This window comes from Megalops cyprinoides, chromosome 13 (assembly GCF_013368585.1).
Source record: "Megalops cyprinoides isolate fMegCyp1 chromosome 13, fMegCyp1.pri, whole genome shotgun sequence".
NCBI lineage: Eukaryota > Metazoa > Chordata > Actinopteri > Elopiformes > Megalopidae > Megalops > Megalops cyprinoides.
In genome coordinates, this window is record NC_050595.1 from 29,177,957 (window position 1) to 29,199,088 (window position 21,132).

Consider the following 21,132-nt stretch of genomic DNA (forward strand, 5'->3'; position numbering starts at 1 on the left):
TTTTTCTGTTTTTATTGAATTAAATTAAAAAAAAAAGTGAATCTGAACATTAGTGACATCACAGAAAGTGACATTTTGTGTTTCACAAATAATTTTTCCAAAAAGCACAAATTTCATGTTACCACAATGTTTTTTTGTCCATCTGCCTTTGGTTTTGACACCAAGAAAGTTGTACTGCTTTTCCTTAGGGTTTTTTCTATTCCTCCAGGTAGTATGTCTCCATCTCCATCAGGGTTCTTAGTTTTCTTTTGTTTACTGCTGTTTTGAGTTTAAACGACAAATGTACTATAGTACTGAGGTCTGGATACCGCAATAACCAGTCAAATTCATTTTAACTTTTAACCGATGCCTTTTTAAATATGAAGGGCACGTTTCATCACTATCATGCTAGCATGTTCATTTTTGAATAATCTTGAGATTCATGTTAGAATGCACAAGATTTTCGGTCATAAAATCCTGGTACTTGTTTTAGTTCATGGTTCCAAGGCCAGAGAAAGCAAAGCATCCACAAAGCAATACAAACCAACCTGTGTATTTCACAGAGGGGGTAATGTATGACTGGTGAATATGGAGAAAAATCAGAAAAATTCCAGTATTCTCTCCAGAATCCAATATAGCAGCTGTATCCTGATGTCCCCCAGCCCCTATTGAACATATGAGTTTTTGATAAATCATGTGGATTTCACAGCAATTTTTCCAAAGTTGCAGAGAAAAAAAGTTAAACCATAGGTACCAGCCCATTTGGGGCTTGGCTCCATAAAAATCTGAATGCAAGTTCCTGTAGATGCCGAACTACTCTTTCTTGCACTTGGAATGAGTACCTTATGATCTAATTTTCAGTGTGTAGTTCCCTTGTAGCAATGAACCTGTAAATATTAACTGATATTAGATGTACTGGCATGTTTATGGTTAGACTGACAAGCAACTAGCTTGAAACTAGATGCCTATTTATTGATTTTGAATTGGTAGGTAAGTGAAAATAATATTGAACTGAACCATTTATACCAAAACTAAGTGCTTCTGGTATTTAGCAACAAAAAGAAAACACATGGTTATTACTACCTTTCACTGTAATTGTAAAATCTTGCTTTAATACCAAACCCATACACCGTAACTTCTATCAGACATCAGGGACAATGTCCACTTCATCAACTCCATGGTTTGACTCCATTCAGAGGTGAAGATTAGCATCTTAATCATTGTCTGCTGTTAAGATAATGATATACCGATATGTTGTACAGGAAATAAGAACCAACAGGGTGACACTGCTATTGAGGAGGACCAACATAACCTGGAACAGTGAGCTCCTGGAGTGAAATGAAGGAAAGGAAGGTCTGTGGCTTGATTTTTGTTATTTTATTTAGCAAAATGGTAAAATAAATAAATACAAATTGATCAAACGCTCCTAACTTCTGCTCTGTTGTCTAAAGTATTTGCTAAACACTGCATACAATAACTTATCACAGAGGAGGCTGAAAACAGGGCAAAGAAACTCAGTGGTTCACTAACAATGGCAGGGAAACAAAAAATAATATCTGTAACAAAAGTGGAAAAATAAACACACTCCTTTTTAAAATTATGAAAAATGCAATAAACAATCTTACAAGAGAATATTCAAATTGTGTAATTTACAATTTACACATAGTTCAGCACATCCGGTGTATGTCTGCTTCTTCTTATCGCTACAATGGATCTTTGTTTTGTGTTTATCAAAGTGATGATTTTTTTTTTTATACTGGTAAGATTTTTTTTTCCCACATTTACAAAGAATCTTCCAACTGAAATTCTGGTGAGGTAAGAAGCACGAGCAGGTGTACAACATCAGGGAGGTTGGAGGTCACAATAATGTCATGAGAAGGAAATGTTATTACATTAGAAGGCCACGGTTGTGACGTGATAAGTGGTGACAAAAACTATAGGGAATATACTGGAATATGGCATTGATAGGAAATAATGCACTGATGAGGATGACAATGAATTTTAAGGAAAATGTTTGGTCGAGATGCATCTATACACCTTGGAATGCACCATGTTTCAATTTAGGCCAGACACTTTTAGAACATTTTTTTTTTAAATATATTTAACATTTTTTTGCAGTAACTGTAATGTTCCACACACACTGTATGTCAACCTGCACTGCCCAACAGTATATTATTTTGCAATGTCTGAAAGGTTTGAGCAAACAAACCACCCCAGCAAGGATGTCATAAGTTGTTTTCACTGGTCTTTAATATTGCAGTACTAGGTTCCCCTCCCTTTATGGAAAAAATCACGGATGAATGACTTAGATGCTATCTAATTTCTGGCTGAAGAGGATATTCATCATCATATTGTCTTTCATAAAAATAATTTAGCTGGCATGTATTAAAATATAAACATATAAAAGGCTTCAAAATAGCAGAATGCACATTGAGATATTCTTTGGGTACATTGGGTTTTTGAACATGAATGCATGAATTTGTACAATGTGTAGCTGTTTCATATTTTTTAGCTTCACACAGAACAATGCACTCCACAATACTTATCTCAGACCCCTCCCGGTTCCCCAACACCCCCAAAAAATGTAATTAACATTCAGCATGTTGCATCAGCAAAGGCAGAACTGAATTAAAGTACTTAGAATTGTAAGGGATGAGCAAGTCAGTTTTTGCAAATGATAATCAAGAGAAATTTGTTTTAAATTTTTCTGTGTATAGTTTCACATTATACCCATATTTTGTGCATAATTCCCAGCATTTACATGGGTCTGGAAGTGCCATTCAGATTATTTGTCAGGAATTGTGATTTTATTTCTTTTAACAGTAATGTCATGTAAAAACAACTTCTCGATGAAAAGATAAATGCATATTAAAATGCAAATAAAAATTTGCAAGACACTTGCATAAGGAAGTGACATTTCTTGAACTGACCGGAGAGCTAAAATAATATGATAATAAAGGGGTGCTCTAATTGGGATCCTGTGACTTAAACACAGTTCCCAACACGTCGGCCAGCATTCCAGTCAATGGACCTATTATCTGAGCACTGACTATCAGATCCTTTTCGGGCTCCATGGCTTAGTATGCATTATGAAACAGGAAGATACCTCACTAAGAACAAAAGACCTCCATTGGAACCAAGTGAAGTACCTACAATAAAGTTGTTACTACTGGCAATAACACAATGCTGGAAAACTTGCACGAAGTAATTGGTCATCTGAATCTCTGGGAGGGTAAGGGAGCTCAAACCCAGGGAAGAAAGATACTACCCAGATTTCCACTTCATTCATTTGAATGTTTATGTGAAGAAACATATTTTAAAGGAAATTAAAAGAAATAATACTTTGAGTTTTTTGCACAAATCAGAAATCCTGAAAATCAGACTGGTTTCTTTCTCACAGTTGCATCCATTTGCATTTCATTTGATTGCTATTGTGCATCACCCATCTGTCTATTATTCTATTGACAACCCCCATCCCAGTTTTAATACCCAAGCCAGAGACATAAAACTCTAAGTTAACTACTTGATACCTCAAATTTGCACATAAATCCAAAAAACACTTCCTATTTAAATGTAGTTGGAATGACCCCTTCGTGCAACAAGTGAGTTTCTTGGTAGGTGTGGGTTTACATACATACACACATACATACATACAGGTACATACATACCTACCTACTTCAGGAATCCACTGAATATCAACATGTCACTTCTGACACAGGCTAAAGAATCTGATCCACAACACTTTGAACATCAACCTTGTTTAGACAAGAATTAATTTCTTAAGGCAACTGCTACAGAACATTTTTCCAATGGCATTAACCATAGAGCACGGGGCAGCCACACTACTAAATAGACATCAGACATGACAGTCACACAAATTCACTCAAGAAGCACCGTGATGGGCTCCAAAAGACCTGTGTTTATTTCTCAGTGGTTAAAAAGAGCCGTTTACCACATCAGTCTCTGGTATTGTGCTTTTTGTCTCGTTCCTTTTTGCTCCATTTACTAGAGGTGGGAAAACTGCAGGGCAGTAGTGGGAAGGCCTAGATTAGGGTGGAGGTGATGGGAAAACAACCAACAGAAACTTCTTGGTTATGTGTGATGGATATGTAAAGAAATGTGTCAGAGCCACAGTGCAACAGGAACACTGAAGTATGACGTGGAAAGAAGGCACTCTGCAGAAGCCAAAAGTAGGGAATAGTGAGGGCTTATCACTGATAAAAGACCCAGTTAGTTTTCCAAAGTCATAATACAAACTAAATACAGTAGGGTCTAATGAGAAGATCTGTTCTTATGACACCTGAGGGGCTAGAAAAATAAGACATTGGGAGTAAATAAGATATCTTGTGAGGTAGTGCTGCTCTTTCCAGATGAAGATATGTCTTTTCAATGTACTATACAGAACAAGAATCACAGCACATGTTATGGTTTGGTGGTCGTACTCAAATTTGGAAAGAAATCAAACAAATACAATAAGCGTGTACTTGAGAGGTTATATAAACTTAAGCCAATTCTTACTGCATCTTCTGCATGAAGGTCTGGCAATATACAGTATTACATAATGACTCAGGATGACTTGAGGGATTTTTACCTAGTTTAAATGTATTCTTTTGCTGCTTGACCTCAGAGAGGTAATATTGGTAAGAACAGTAATCTCTTCACGCAGTTTAGATGATGAGGATTTGCTACACAAAAATCTGGGTTGCATCCAATGAATAGCACTAAGGTTGCTTCTTTCCCGTCACATCTCTTTTCATTGTACCACTTGATTTATGCATAAACTGCTTATGAAAATCAAAACCAAACAAATGCCATGGCAACATGTTCCTGTTGAAAGCTGAACAGTGTTATTTTACCTGGGGGTAGAATAATGCTTGGAAACATAGTTTCACCGGTCACATGACAGAGTCTGCTGTCACATGACAGTTTGTAGTCACTGCCCTTGGCTTTAACTTAACCTTCTCTTTGACTACAAAAATGTGGGTTGCTATGCGATATGGTAATATGACATGGAAGTCATATGTAAGCATGATATGAAGGTGTTAACTATGCCCCCTCTGTACTTTGACAGCAGCAGCACAGAACAACAGTGAAATTGTGAAGCATTTAAAGCCCTCTCAAAGGTCACTGAAGTGCGGTTAAACACAGGCGGTCCTAGTGAGAATCAAGTATGTAGAAATGAGGAATTTAGCATGCTACTCAACAATCAGAAAGAGGTGAATGAAAGATTAATACATGAAAATTCAAATCCCACGATCTATTCTTTTTTGCCCAGCTCAAAAGCCAAATGTAAGTTTACTTATATAACTGCCTTTTGCCAAGTTAAATGCAGGGGATGCTCAATTTACCAATAGCCCACATAACTGTGCCGCCTTATGAAATCCTGGTTGATTTAACATAAATGTTAAATTAGGCTTGCCAAAAACAGTGGTAACGTGCTGGATGCCATTTGAGTGTATTTGCTTACAGACCAAAAGGAAATTTTGCTTACAGATCTAAAGGAAAATTTCACAGTACAGCAGTTCAGTCCAAAGATCTACATTAATCCCTCCTTCTCTACCAGCTGAACTGTCTGAAGAGCGAATCCCCAACATCTCCCTAGTATATTTTTACTGTCATAAATTAAGGATAACCATAATTACTCTGTAAAAAGGATTATGGACATTTGAAAATGTGTAGACCGTGCAGATTCTCCATTTCTGTTCGGCAAAATGCTTGCAAGGGAAAAACAGTGCTATTCAATGTTATCTGATTATTTGTTTTGCAAGAAGCTTGTGCTTTATTTCCAGGGTTCCAGTTCACTCCCCCGCACCCCTCCCCTCCTACATAATAAACCCTTGCAAACAGGTTTTTAAACTTCTTTCATATTTTTTTTTCATAACTAGCTTTAATTTGAAGGTGGTGCAACATTCATGCCCATTTCGAGGGACGATGGTGCAAGTCCCCCATTACAATTAATATTAAATAAAGTAAGAAGGTACGTCCCTGCTGAATTTCGGTCCAACAGCATTTGGCAGTTCAGAATTTGACAGATTTTCAACAGACATTTTATATGCAAAATCATCTCTTAAAAAATTATTTACAGAAACTACACCAGTTCTAACACCTTTTTATTAGAAATTACTTTTATCAAACAGAAAAGCACTTTCAATTTTTTTGATGTTTCTGAACACTAGGAAGACCTCAATCTTTCCCTGTATGTAACTCTCCCCAATTTTTTTTTTTTTTGAGATTGCATTCTTGCAATTTCGTAACCGCTGCCCAGAAAGTTGACAAACTGACTCACAAAAAAACTCACTCACTACATTGGACTGACACTATTTTCACTATGAAGTTACCATGCATGGTCTGGTGCTACACTCTAGTGGTTCCCAAGCTCCTCGGTTGTAGCTGCAGCTGCAGCTGCCTCGGCCCGGCCGGCGCGGCTAGCTCCCATCCTCGTCAGTCACGCGTGTCTGGGTCCACAGGAAGCGGAAGTTACAGTGGATGCAAGTTGTACCTTAGGTGTGATCGCTTGTTATTGGTTGCTTTTTTTTGACGGGGTGGGGAGGAGGGGGAGGGGAGGAGTTGCTGGCTGCCCTTTTCAATCCTCACCCAAAATCCAACTTGGATCAAAATGCAGCAACTCGGCGGTGCGTTCTGCACTGTGGATGAATACTGATGTACCTGTCTCGTGCTTAGTCGTCCCTGGCTGCTGTGCTGTTCTTTTGGTTTGATATTCACGTCGCCCCTCTGCTGGAGGCACGGGAGAGGGGTCCCATGGCAAACAGTCTTTGGACATCTTTTGACCCAACTCCCAAGGAATCGAAGACGACCTAAGAACAATCCTCACAAGAGGCTCAAGGGCGACTGTTGCAGGCACACACTGGCGTGATGTTCTGTTATTATCATTTTTATTATTTGTATTCTTTCCTACTGTTAATTGGCATGACGCTGGTAAAAAAAAAAAAACAAACAAAAAAAAGCCGCCCTGTTCCTCTCCTGTTCCCAAGGCTGGCATTCTGGATGCAGATCTACTGTGTTGACACAGTCCAACAATACGAGACAAAAAAATATATATATGAACATATATATTGATTGGCAACTTGGGGCACCTCTCCAGGGTGCTAGTGGGCTCTCCCCCCAGTGTTTCAGGGGTTCCTGTCTTTGATCTTGAAAGAGGGGTAAAGTGTTATTTTGCACTGTCCGAACTGTCGAGGGTGGTCAGCCCAGGGGACTGGGAAGGCTCTAATGTTTTGAGGTCATTGTTGTTGCTGCCATTTTTGATTTCCTCCTCTTCCTCCTCCTCCTCCTCCTCCTCACCCTTCTCTAACTGCTCCGTGTCATTGGTGGGCGTGGCAGTGTTGTTCTCCTTGCCGTTGTCTCTGCTGTTGCCACAGCTCTCCTCTGTGCCTGTGGTCCCTCCTTCCGCCGTGCCATTCGCTACGCCCCCCGGGCTCGCCGCCTGAGGGGACTGGATGAGGCTGATGCCCTGAATGAGCCGCACCAGGCTTTTCACCTTCTCCAGTGACGCCTGCATCTCCTTCTGTCGGGCCAGGATGGTGTTCTTGGTCTCCATGCATTTCTTTGGACAGGAACAAGAGAGAGATAAATTAATTACAAAGGTCTTCTGCATAAAAATTCCATCACAGCCCACACATTCGATGACTCACAATGGTATATGCAAATACTTGCCAACTCGGCCCTGTCACAAAGCCCTCAATGTCCACAGGTTGTGGTTTGAAGCATTTAGCTCTTCTGCTCTTATCTGAGACAATACGATGCTGACCTCCCGACATATGTGCCATCCGTCATCAGTGTAAGTAAACCTGTTTAACCCTCTTACTGTTACTCAATGTTATGGAGTTGCTCAGTGGTTTCATCCTGTTACTGGTACTTACTGTTATGAGGTTCTTCAGGCTGTGTTCACACGTATTGTCTTTTTTTGATGAAAAACGCTGGCCAGAGCATTTTTTCAAGTAGTGGTAGTGTTTGTTCAAGAAAGCAGCTGAGAGCGTCTTTTGTTGCCATAGCAACAGTAGCATGTACAGTAGCATATTTTTAGCGATCTAGCTGGCTACACATTGTTGCAGAGCTAACGTTAGCTAACAGGCTAGTTTTGCTAACAATAAGCAGTAAACACAAACGCTTTCCAGAAACTCCTATGATCCGTCCAATTTGACTCCAAACAGCATCTTTATGATGAATGTTATGATACTGTTTAGCTGTCATGTTGTGCAGTTCACTGTGCTCAGAAACTAGCACAATTAACGTCTCCACCGCTACCTTCTCCATCTCCGCTTGTGATTGGTCAGCCGTCAAAAAAGCGTTTGACGTAGGGCGTTTTTTTCTGAGAAGTTGAACTTTTTTCAACTGAAAAAAGCTGCAGAAAAAAAACGCCGGTGACGGCGTTAAAAAAAAATGCTCATGACGTTTTTGAAAACACGGTCTACTCCATAGGACTATTATGTAAAATAGACGCTGACAGCTTCAAAAAGGATGCTACGTGTGAACACAGCCTAAGTGGTCTGACCTTCTTGCTGGTACTCACTTATGGAGTTACAAAGCGGTTTTACCCTCTTGCTGGTACTCACTGCTACGGAGTTACTAAGTAGATTGATCCTGTGCTGGTACTCACTGTTATGGAGTTAACAAAGCTGTTTTACCCTCTTGCTGGTACTCACTGTTATGGAGTTAACAAAGCTGTTTTACCCTCTTGCTGGTACTCACTGTTATGGAGTTGCTCAGCTGTTTGACCTTCTGCTCTAGTTGTTCCCGCTCCAGTTTCAGCTCTGAACTCCACTTCACCAGTTTCTGCTTCTCCTCTTCTTTAGCTGTCCGAGAGAAATTATACAAGCTCAGTACACAAACTACAAACAGGTTGTTTCATTCCATAGGAAATTAAAAACAGCTCTGATTACATAATGTGCAATGATAAGATTTTATCCAGACTCTCAACCTGCTTTATATGCGATGTAGGAATGAACGATAGCCAAGGTTCCAGGCCAAGGAATTGCCTCCTCTTTCTTCAAAATCTGAAAGGCAAAAAGACGAAATAAGAAATGCATTACTGCTGTGACCGGAGGAGGGAAAGTGAACCTGCTCCCTGCGGGCCCAAGCCGCAGAGTGAAAGGGAATAGCCCTGTTTTCATCTCACAGCTCTCCCTTTGGCCAGGGTGAGGATGGACAAACAGAACAATCAAACATGAATGACATGCCATTTTCACTTGCAGAACATAAACTCTCAAAACATAAAAAACACAAAGATGATTGAATACCATGTTTGAATCTTACAAAGCATGGAACAGACTCATTTGACTGTGAATGCATAGGGAGGTGGAGAGCTTCAACATGCCAGCTCCAGCAACATTTAGACTGTTGAGGAGTAACGCGGTCTTTTGTACACCTATAGTTCTGAGCCTCCTCCTTCGAGGGTGCCTCCCTGTTGCTGCTAAATTTGGCTTCGTGGACTAAAAACGGACTGCATATGTTACTATGGGCCACTAGACCGCTGGTTGGGGCACAGCTGCAGGCACGGTCACCGTAGCGGGTGTTGTATTTACCTGGTCTTGACATTTGGGACAGATCCACATGCCTTTGGGAATACTTTTCAGGGGTGGCTCCAAACAGTCCAGGTGGTAGACACGTGAGCACGTGTCACACATGAGCAACTGGCCACTGCGTCTGCACACAGTGCAGAAATCCTCATGGATGTCTCCCTGTCGGGAAGAATTGCACCGATCAGTACTGCTGCCACCTTTGCCCAGACCAATCATATACAGAGAGGTGGGGCTCGGGCTGGGAGGGCAGATGCCAGATTTTTAACTTAGGGCTCACCACTCAGTATTCCAGCTGCTGGGGGATGGGCCATGCCCTTCTCAAATGCTTACCACTGTCTTACCGACTATACCAATTAACAGAAGACTACTGCTGTTCTCTTAGTGTGCGCGACAGCTCTGTGAGCACAGGCAGATTAGATTCCCTTACTGTGCTGTTCCGTTTGCACAGGCAGATCAGGTTCTCTTATTATGCACTACTGTTCTGTGAGTGCAGGCACAACAGATTTATAGTTTTAAGGCCAAAAAATTCACAGCTCCTCCTTTAGCACAACAACCTATTTCAATCTCACAGGCATGACAACACCACCTCCTTCAGTTAAGGGGGAAAAAACTGTTCACTTTGTAAGGCATCAGACTCGACTGTAAGGAAAACAACAGAATAATGGACAATGGATGTAATGGTACATTAAGACTGGAAGACAATCAATAAATGAGTTTAGGTGGGCTCTTATTTTGGGAGTGAAACTGTATACAAAGGAAACAGGGCCACTCGTTGTAAAGTAGTGGGCAGGCCGGGGGGAGGGGTGGTTGAAGTAGAGCTTCCGCTTGTCCTGGTTAGTGTACTGTACTCTCCAGCTGCTACTTACATCCCCGGAGCTGGGGTTGGGCAGAGGGAGGGTGTGGGGGTGGGCGGGGAAGTGAAAGCCCCCCGTCTCCAGCTTGTCAGGGGCCGGGGAGGCGGGATGGCTGCTGGAGGGGGAGGTCGGGGTGTGGCAGCCCAGCTCTGCAGCGCTGCTGTATTTGGGAGGGCGACCTGAGCGAAATGACAGACGAGAAACAAAACAAAAAAAAATGGAGAAATGGAAAACAAAAATATTTGTCCAACATACCTTTGACAAGGGATCCTCATTGGCTAGCATCGAAAGAAAAGGAGGCGGAGCACAGATGGCAGAGTTAGTGTACAGGGGTGGAGAGAGAGCGCCGGCATGCATAGCAATTGAAAAGGATGAGGAACTGAGCAAAACTGACAGCCAATCACAGGACAGGAGAAGCCAAAGAGAGAACTGTCCCTCAATATTAAATGTATTTCTTACAGCTGAAATGATTAAAAAAAACAAACATGAGTGGTTTATAAATATGCCTAGGCAGTATAACTAATACAGATAGTCTCTATTTGGGGGAAAATAAAATGTCAATTCATAGAACTACACTCAATGTTAACTGAAAATTGCATTAAGAGAAAAGCCACTCTAGAGAGATCAATTCTTAATCAGTCTTTCAGTTATAGCACAGTTACCCAAGTGTTAAGTGGCGCCTCTACATAACCATGTTTGTCTTTGCACAAGTGATGTCTTCAGACAATGAACTGGTTCAAATCTCTTTAGTGATGTTACAGTGAAGTAAAAGTGCATATCAGACCAGTGATGCCACATGGAAGGACATGTTTCTATGCCCTGACAGAGAAGAGCAGGAGGGAGAGAATGCAAGCAAAGAGCTCAGAGGGGCTGGCCAGTAGAATCTGAGAGGTGAAACATGTTAGCATACAAAGCAGCTGAGAGCAAAAACAGATCATAGGACTAACTGTGTCCCGCACAGGTGACGCAGCCAGTTATGGGCTAGTTGTATCTGACTGTGTGTAATTAATGGAAAGGTAATGCCAACGACACAGTAATGTCCAATAACACCCAAATCATGTAGTATTTAATACGATCTGAACAAAACAACACATTTTGATCATTTCAAGTCATGTCTCACTTCAATCACCGGTTGTATCATTCGGCTGTACAATGACCCCAAAGTACTACTCTGTAAGTAGTACTATAATTCCTATTTATTTCTTTTATAATGAGTTCCATTAACACACATGGGCCTTTGCTGCAGCTCTGCCTGCTGGTTCCTGAAGCTCCTACAGCATTGCTGTGATGCTGTAGCTACATGCTGCCAAGAGTAAAATGCTGGGAGAGGACATATGGTGTTGGACTGAATATAAAGCAGCCTTCAGTAAATTTGGCCTCCCTTTCCAAAGTGAAACATTTCTTCTTTGCATCCATAATCAATGAGGAAAGATAAACGCTTTCTGTGTGACGACAGACGGTGCCATCAGTCCACTCGAACTCATATTTGGAGGTCTTAAACAAGGTTTGAAATCCATTAAGCCACCAAAAACTAACCGTGTGTTTTGCAAAAACTGCTGCAACTTTTTCCACATCTTCGTCAGGCATGACTGTTATGCTGTGTTGTCAGCGAGAGAAGTGTACTGGAGGACTGCATGCGGCTTACTAGGCATTCCCTGCCAAGAAAGTCTAATGATCAACTGCCAATTCCAACATTAGGCAGAGAATGAAAAAAAAAAAACATTCACATAATCTGAATGCACGTTCTGTGCCACTTTGGTCAAAAGGTCCACCTTTGACTGCTCAGTGACACTGTTAGCAATTTCAACTTGGCCACAATTACAGGATAAGTTGCATTTTTTAGACTTTAGAGAAAACCCTGCCTTATATTCGGTGTAATATGGTGTGTTAGGGATGTTGTTCCTGGCCGCAGGGTCCTCGCATGATCTCAGCGCATTTACAGTTACATTCCTGGCAAGTGGAGAGGTACATTCAAGATGTTCAGAGCAGACAACCTCGCTGTTCATGTGTTCATACTGACCTCTCTTTCTAGTGCCTTGGTGGAGAGGTGTGTTCAGGTAGGTTACCGCACTCTTCTTACGCTGTGTAAAGGATGAGTAGATTAGTGCAGTGCTCATTCAGGCATGCGCACACATACGTAACAACTTACACTGGACCACATCATACATTTGAAGTGCTGCAGTTCAGCTGGAGGTTAAAGGTCATGCTCACCAATAACATGTCTTGACCATGATTCAAACTCCCAATTCTACAGTCTAAAATTCATCAGTTGGTAAGCATCTACACAGATTACAGTGGTATGTTTTTTTATTTCAGTCAATGCTTTTTATTCATCAGATGATAAATTACTATTCCTTATATATTTTGATTTGAGATGGATATATGGGACGGTTGAGGTTAATTCGATTTGAAATGGATTAATCTGAAATGGATTTACGCATCTTCCCTAGCTGTTGTATGTAACTGTACCTCTGGTTCAAACACTGCTCCACTGTATACTGGGTTTGCTGTCGTCCTCCGCTTGCGTTCCTGTCTCCGACTCTGTATCTCTGTTCCACCATGGAATACAAAAACATTGGGTTCCATTTATTTAGAATGCCATCAGCAAGAGAATATTAGAAGAACAGACTCATAAAACAGACACTAAACAGACTAAAAGAGAGACTGAAATTAAGATCTCCATTACCTTCCAAATGGTCATGTGTCACGAGTCCAAGGGACACCATGAAGGCAACTTTCTGAGGAGGTCATACAAACCAGCAAATTATGAGATGAATTAATATGTTGTCTTATGGTATTTCTGCCATTAGCCTAAGATTTGGTTAAGTGTAATCACATATGGATCACACAAACGTTATGTTAGGCAAGTAATACAGAATATTCAAGAAATCCAATTCAAAACATGTTGACCAAAGGTGTCAATTTTAGTAAATCTACCAAATTAAGCAACTGGATTACCACACATTGTAGTGCTTATTATTCTCTAATGGCGGTGGTTTTGAACAGTGCCCACAGTCCTACCTGGGGGTTTTCCTCATGCTTGGGCTTTGGTGGTGGTGGCGGGGGCAGGGGAGTGGGGGCAGGCGGGGAAGACGGGGTACTTGCTGCTGTGCTCGGCTCCATCCCGCCCTGTGCTGTAACAGTCTGAAAGTAGGGGAGGATTTCAGTTTTCATAAGCAAGTTTTGCAGAAAACAAATGCAAACTCAATAGCTTCATAGACAGGTGAACATAGTTCAATCACTAACACCACTAATACTGATCACTGCTAATCTGTTGATGACGTTTACTCATGTAAAACTCACAGTAAGCATCATCCATGCCACATGAAAAAGAAAAAAATTTGCATGATTAAATCTAGCTACATTACGAGTAGAGATACTGTAGCCTCCTTGCTGATATTAAGCTAGGCCAGTACTTCCTAACTTTATGTTTAACTGTGTATCCCGGCTCTATAAATATTCAGGGTGTTTGTTCTAGTCATTTTGCTCTAAATTTAAATTAAGTGAGCAGAATGAGTTTTTTTTGCAAATGTGTGTGCATTAAATTTTACTGTGTACCTTGAGTAATTTGTAAAATGTTTTCTTACAGATGTGTTTTTGATGAATTCAAATAATACAGAGAGGCACTTGTGAAACACATGCCAAACAAATGCAAACAGATATGCCTACACACCACAATTTAAATTAACGACGGGCAAATATGTAGCATGAGACATGTACTGATGTAACTGTAAGGTAGAAAAGACACTCTTCCATTTCCACAGTGGCAGAAAATACTACAGCAACTACATCAGATCTTTGCAGATAAGGTACTGCATTAATACATTCATATAATTTAATTAACTTAATTTGTCTTAACAGTAAAAATGACTTTAATGCAGCAGAATTTATGCTTCACTAGTTTTTTTATACTTTTTTGAATCAGTAGCTTTGATACTTTCTGTTCAATATGAAAGTGTTCGGATAGATTTAATTGTCCTAACTGGATCAATACTTACATTTATTCATTTGGCAGATACTTACATGTTTAATAAACTGCAGACAATGCTTTACAAGTTGAAGAAGGCAGCAAACAAACCTCTTCAATTTGCAAACAGCACAGATGCACTAAGAGGCCGAATAAACCTATGACGATCATTACTCATAGGACTTAGTCATCAACATTTTTGTGACCAATTAATCCATGAGATTTCCTCACAGGGCTGGCTACATGCCAGATCCTCCATGGCACACTGTGGCCTTATTGTCACTTCCACACTGCATTACAGTACAGTACAGCCCAAATTGCAACAGGCTGCAATGAACAATGCATGATGAAACAGACAGCATGGACTAATTGTGAGAAGTACGGCAGCAAGGAAATATATATGATCAAGAAACAAAAAGAAGTACAAAAATGGTCCAACTTTATTGGTCTTTATTGTGTAGTTGTTTTAAGATGTATCTGAATTGTGTGTGTCCAAATGAGGTGGCACAGAAGTAAATGTTTGGAAGCAGTCAGACCTCAAATACTCTGTGGCTGTGGCATCCAGCTATTGGTGCTCTGTGGGTATGGGGTATGCCAAGCCAACCTGTAACCTGGTGGAGAACACACCTGCCATCCCAATGTCTTTCTATCATATGTAAAATTTCTTGCATCATTTCATGCTCATTTGGGTATGGTACATAGTTCTTCCTCTTTCAGCAGCCATGAATCTAACTTGGTGGGAGCAGTGTGGTTTAGTGGTAAGGAGAAAAACTCATAATTGAAAGGTTGCTGGTCCAATTCCACCTTGGAGCACTGCTGTTATACCCTTTGGCAAAGTACCTATCCCACAACTGCCTCAGTAGATATCAAGCTGCATAAATGGAAAAAATAGTAAATTGCTCAGGGTAAAAGTGTCTGCTAAAATCATCTGTCTTTTTAAGCCAGACCCACGGTATCATGTTCATGATTTTTAAATGTATATTCTGCATTATATGTCCTCAATAAAAGCATTATTATGTGGGTTATCCTCACATTTGAGCACAGTTCAAATAAGAGGGTGTCAGCATTTTTCCTTTTTTAACTTCAGCATCTGAGCCATTTACCAGTGCCACTGCACTGTTTTCCTCAGCAGTCTGTTGGACGAAGAGCTCATTTTCCACCCCTCAGAGCCATTTTTAGATGCTACAATAAAAAACAACAACTACAAATTTACCTTGCTAGCTAAACTGAGCTTTGTTTTTAAGAGGTACTTTTGCGTCAGGGAAATAAATCTGGAAATGTATGGAATGGAAATTTTCTAACTTACAGCAAGGAAATGTTTCAGTTGCATTGCATAGATCACAATTACTGTTGTACATCCCTAATTAATTTGTAATTAGAAATTAAAATTTGCATTTAATCCCTGTAAATATCTCTGTTCTCATAAGTAAATCAGAAATGATCTCATGGAAGTATAGGCAGTATATGTTGTAAAGTATGCGATAAAAAAAAAGCGATAACAGGGTTGCTTAAAATCTGTTAATATAAAACCACACCAAGCAGCCCTGAACAGCAGAAAGGAGTGTGTCAGTTTTACATCAGTGTCGTGGGCCGAACCTTTGGATGCGGGGTGCTGTCTGTTCCCGTCACCTTCACGTCTGCGCTGATCTGCAGAGTCTGGGGCCCGGCCAGGCGGCCGGCGGCCGGCGCGGTGATGACGATGCCCGTCAGCGGGCCGCTGGGCAAGGTCTTGCCGACGGTGGTGCAGGGCTGGCCGTTGACGATGCGCACCTGGTGGATAGGGCCCGTGGCGGACGGCAGCGACGTGGCCGTCAGCTTGGTGGTCACCATCACCGGCCGCTGGAGCAGCTGGGGGGCCGCCATCATGGGCGGGGGCGCGGGGGCGATGGGCACATTGTTGGGGGTGGCGGGTTTGGGTCGGACCTGGGGGGATGAAAGGTCATTAAAGCCGCCTGCTCGTTGCTGGCTGTCTCTATTGTCACTCTTTTTTTTTGTCAGAACCTGTCTCTTCATAGGCTTTGAGCTGTCAAATAAGTGTATCACTTGGCACACTGCTAAAGCCCATGTATCCACAGCAAGTCTGAAGAATGAAGCCCTGCTGTAGTCCTGGACTGCGTCACATTAAACTGGTGTGCTCCTCACTCCCTCTCCTTCCACAGGGACACATGGATTGTCTGTTCTGTTCTGGGCTCTGTCTGAGCTTTGCTGCCAAATGGCTCTTTAAATGTATAACTAGTTATCAAATACTTCTTCCATTAGCCTTGCTGTGACAGGACAGTCTTGTTTGCAATTAACTTTCCTCCAGTACAAATTGGGGTGATGACTGGAGTTCTGCTCAAGCCCAGGCATTGGGATGTGCAGTGAAATCTGAGGACAGGAGACTGGTTCTCCATGCCCTGAACTCAGCAGGCCAGTCCTGTCTAGCTGCCTGAAATTGGGGCTATACCCAATGGCACCCCTCAGAAAACTGGCAACAAAAGATTACACCTAAGCACTATCCCTCCTGTCACGCTACAGTCCTGGCTCTTCCAAGTATGACATGGTTCAGACAGACACAGGCACCACTCTCTGAGGTACGGCACCCACACAGACAGTGAAGACTCCACATCACACTCACAGTGAAGTTACTTACTTACTGCAAGGTTTAGCAAGAAACAGCCACATATCAAGAAGGTGTCACGAACACACACACACACACACACACACATCACACACACACACACACATAAACAAACAACAAAACTTTATGCTGAACAGGGACTCAAAACAATGAATATTCATGTCCGGTCACTGAAAACTGGCACAGGAATCATATCATGTTGGCTTCAAGAATGCCTACTGTAAAAGACTGACTTATATGTGAGTGTGTCAACATCCTTGCATCAAACATATTCTAAGAAATGTGTACAGTTCTTTTTGATAGTCTTTCTGAGGATGTGGGCATATGGCCATAGATACAGAATCACCAGACCACTTAGCCAGATGGACCTACACAAACTGATCGTCCAGAGTCACAGCACATACACTGTAGATGCTGTTAGTAATGATGCTGTTGACTCGGTTTAAATTTGTACCAGACTGCAGTTTTTTATTTTTTATTGTGCCTCTGCACGTAATAACAGCTCGGCAGAACAAGAGGACATAGGCGGACAGTGGTTAAAGGTAAATTTCACACTGCTGGTAAGAACAATTGTTTCCACTGATGGAGTGATGTATGGACAAAGTAGCAAACTGTGATTTGCACTGGAAGCAGAGACCCTGAAGGTGTTCAAGACCAGGCCTGACACAGTGTTAGACACACTCTATGCTATACCCAGAATAACAGGCCCAGCTGGGCTGAATGGCCTGCTCTCATCATTAAGCTTTGAATGCTCTTGACCAATTTCACTAAGTCATTCATTGGGTGAAAGGTCAGGTCAGCCTGCTGCTTGATTTAAAAGCCCTACCACCCTGGTAAATTAGATCATCATAATCTGTTTCACACTATAATCTTTCCAATCCTGTGTCTTTTTTTTGCTAAAACAAAAGCCAGCAGGCCATGCAGCCCTCCAGACTCATCAGCTACCCAGGTTCTGCCAAATAAGCCCTGTTAATATCACAACCCGACTGCTATGTCAAATTCTGTCTGCACAGGAAGGGGATATTAACGGAGCTCAGCTGTAATTCTATTCCTGTCTTGAGGAAAAAAAAAAAAAAAAAGTGTCCCTCTGGTGGTCGGAGTGCACACTCCCCTCCCTGACTGGGACGCTGGCTGAGGGCAGACCCACGGTGACGAACCTGTGGTAGAAAGCTGGGCCGAGGCGTCAGCCGGGGAGGAGGGATAAACTGAGGGACTTTGATGGGCTGGGCCGTGGCAGTGGCCTGCACCTGCGATGAGACCACCTGTTTATACACAGCACAGGGTCCGACCACACGTCTCTACTCAGGACATCAAAGAGTTCAGACACCAGGCACGCAGCGGCACTCGATCAGTAATTCTGCACGCAATCACTTCCTCAATTTTCCAGTGTTATTCAAGGTAACATTTGATTTTACGCTACCTACGCAGTCAGACCTGTACTGCTTCACAATGCTCAATACACAATAACCTCCATACTGCAGAATAAATACACATTTTCTTTCAGATTTACTTTACGTTACCTATACGCAAGTTTATATACAGAAAATGTACTCCCTATAAATACTTTGGGGCATGTCTTTAACACAAACGGCAAAGCAACAAGTTACGCACAATACATTGAAGAGATTTAAATCAGGTTTTCTTCAGGTTCCCTCTGAACTGACATAAGCTTTTAAAATTCAAGAGACAGAGGCACAAGTCGCAGTGCCTATGGAGTGGCGAGGTGGCGTGTTGTAGGGTACTTACGACAACAGCATTCTTGGAGACAATCCGCACAGACTCGGCACCCTGATTGGTCAGCTTGCTGGATGTCTGGAGGTTGACTGGAGCTGTCTGGGAGTCAGAATTGACCACACTGGGCTTGGGCGTGTTGCTGATGGCGGTGACCATGGCCACGGTGGGCCGCTGGGCCACTACAGAAGCAGCAGGCATCGTTGGGGTGGCAGCTTTCAGCACCAGAGGTAGAGTCTTAGCGGTGATGACTGGAGTGACAGTCACCGTCCTCTGCAGAGGGACAGAGACAGTAATCAGGATTGCATCAGGCATAAACAGAACAACACAGTGGCCGAGCATCCAAGAGTTGTCGGCTCTGCACCATGATTGAGCTTTACATGCATCCTTTCAAGATCACTGCCCTTCCTACTGCTAGACCAGTGGTGTAGAGTAACAGAATATTTACTACTATACCAGTTGTCATACTTGCTCTTTGCTTGTTTCTTAGAGGGGTGTTCTACAAATGAAAAGCATGGGTAATATATCAAATGGTAACAAATTGGTATGTCACTGATGTATAACTTGTTTTCTTTCCCCTTTCCCTGTTATTGTTGTCCCTGGATTGTTGTCAGCTTCCTCAGTCTCTCCGGACTGTTTTGCTCATCCCAAGACATTTCTAACACCAACAGTATGTAGAAATGTTGGCTGTTGCTCCTTGAGTTAAAATTTAATGCAATATAAGGTTCAAGGCCAGAGAACTCTCCCTTTCATTTTTAAATTTTTACACACAATCTGTGAGTGTTACATTTCCCTCTCCACTGAATTAGAAGTGAATGGCTACTTCAGACTCCCTACAAATAAGTGTTTACAGGGCCCATCAATTAGGGTGGAAAAATAATCTTTCTGTTTTTTTGAGGATGTTTGTGGCAGGGTTACAGCGGTAACCACCATGCCAGGTATTGATTGTACAAAACACAGCTCCCAAAACCGCAGATTTGGCCCACAGCCATTTAATCTTCCCCACTCTAGGGCTATAAAAAATACAAACAGACACACAAATTAAAATAGGTCCAAGTCAACCAGCACAAGTTACAAACAAATAGAGAAGACCAGCTTCCCTCAAACCAGAAGCCCTGCACCTTTGCAGTAGGCCTAATGAAGGCAACAAGCCTGATTAGCAGTCAGCCTCAACGGGTCAGATGCCTGCCTGTGAGGCCGCTGCTGCCCCAGGTCCAAAGACCTCCAAAGCTGAGGGAGACAGCAGCCAAAAAAGGAAATGTAGGAACAGCCCTCTACTCCGCCTCCACCCCTCCAGGCGTCACAATGCTGTTATTTCTTAATAAGGATTTCCAGTGGAACAGACAGTGATCCTTTCAGCTTTGCTCCTCTTTGCCACCAGCGTTCTCACCAATGCTGCTCAACTCCGACAGAAAAAGGGTGAAATGCATGGGTTTTTATGACACAGATTGCTGTGTAATTGGTTATGGAACCAGAAATGAATTTAAAAATGACCTTTCTTCATTACTCACGTTACTCACTTCCTGCTTTAGAATAGGTGAAGACCTGCTCGGTTGGTAAACCAAGTTGCTCTGAGCACAGGCTGAGCCCTACATCCCAGGACATTGTAAGTTCAAGGCTGGACTATGTCATTAACTGACAATAACCAGCAGTCTGTAGTAGTTAAGCCAACTGGTTCAGTTCGCAGGCAGTAGGGTAGGTTATGTTGCCTCATGTCCCCTTGTTGCATTGGTAATTAACATATTCAAGTAATTTCTCATGTGACCGCAAATTAGGTGATTTCAGCTGAGATGTATTTATCCTACATTTGGCTTTTACTCCACAATAAAACACTGTAGGAGGTGTAGCGTGAAAAATAGTCATCTGTGGCATGTGGGTGTACCAGAGGATTGCATTTATCATGTGCCAGTGCTCCTGGCAAGAGTAGAGGAGGCTGCAGTGTGGTCAGCATAACATACAATAGGGAAAAGCATAAATAAGTAAGCATGTCTCATGGTCAGACGAAATGAATACCAAGCAATCTGGACTTGCCATGTGCAGTGCTATTAAGTTCAACGTATGACATTTTTTGGCATAAAAAAAATCCAGGATGTACATTTTATTTTTTTCTAGCATGATTTTTTACTCCTATTTAGTCAGGGGTATGAATTACTATACAGGGCAAAGTATGTTGTTTAGCAATACCATACATACAGCAGTACAATACAGTTTGTTTTTATTGAAACTGTTAGGAGACAGTTTTGTGGAATGGTATGGCGTTTGTTCCGGAGACACGCGATGTGTATTCGAATACAAACGCTGGAGACAAGCGATGTGTATTTGAATACAAAGCGATGTCGCTACATCCGACCGGAGCCAAACGGCGCCTCTTGTGAACCCTATGGAGCCAATTAGGTTACAGGGCTCAGGAAATACCCAATTAGAGAGGGAGCTGTTTAGCTA

General features: G+C 42.0%; 1 protein-coding gene across 6 annotated transcripts in view; it reads right to left on the reverse strand.

The window, feature by feature from the left end:
* Positions 1-6,239: 6,239 nt before the first annotated feature.
* LOC118788423 (PHD finger protein 21A-like) overlaps positions 6,240-21,132 on the reverse strand; it is a 67,554-nt gene continuing 52,661 nt past the window's right edge. For 2 of the 6 annotated variants that reach the window (XM_036544413.1, XM_036544414.1), the window contains exons 8-19: positions 18,706-18,963; positions 18,117-18,221; positions 15,936-16,262; positions 13,394-13,516; positions 13,059-13,110; positions 12,842-12,921; positions 12,393-12,453; positions 10,385-10,650; positions 9,522-9,677; positions 8,918-8,993; positions 8,689-8,792; positions 6,240-7,543 (exon numbers count right to left, since the gene is read on the reverse strand). In XM_036544413.1, the coding sequence (XP_036400306.1) occupies positions 7,151-7,543; positions 8,689-8,792; positions 8,918-8,993; positions 9,522-9,677; positions 10,385-10,650; positions 12,393-12,453; positions 12,842-12,921; positions 13,059-13,110; positions 13,394-13,516; positions 15,936-16,262; positions 18,117-18,221; positions 18,706-18,963 (2,001 nt within the window). In that variant the 3' untranslated portion in view covers positions 6,240-7,150. The remainder of the gene's footprint in view (positions 7,544-8,688; positions 8,793-8,917; positions 8,994-9,521; positions 9,678-10,384; positions 10,651-12,392; positions 12,454-12,841; positions 12,922-13,058; positions 13,111-13,393; positions 13,517-15,935; positions 16,263-18,116; positions 18,222-18,705; positions 18,964-21,132) is intronic. The other 4 variants (XM_036544418.1, XM_036544415.1, XM_036544416.1 and 1 more) reach the window with 4 other exon arrangements.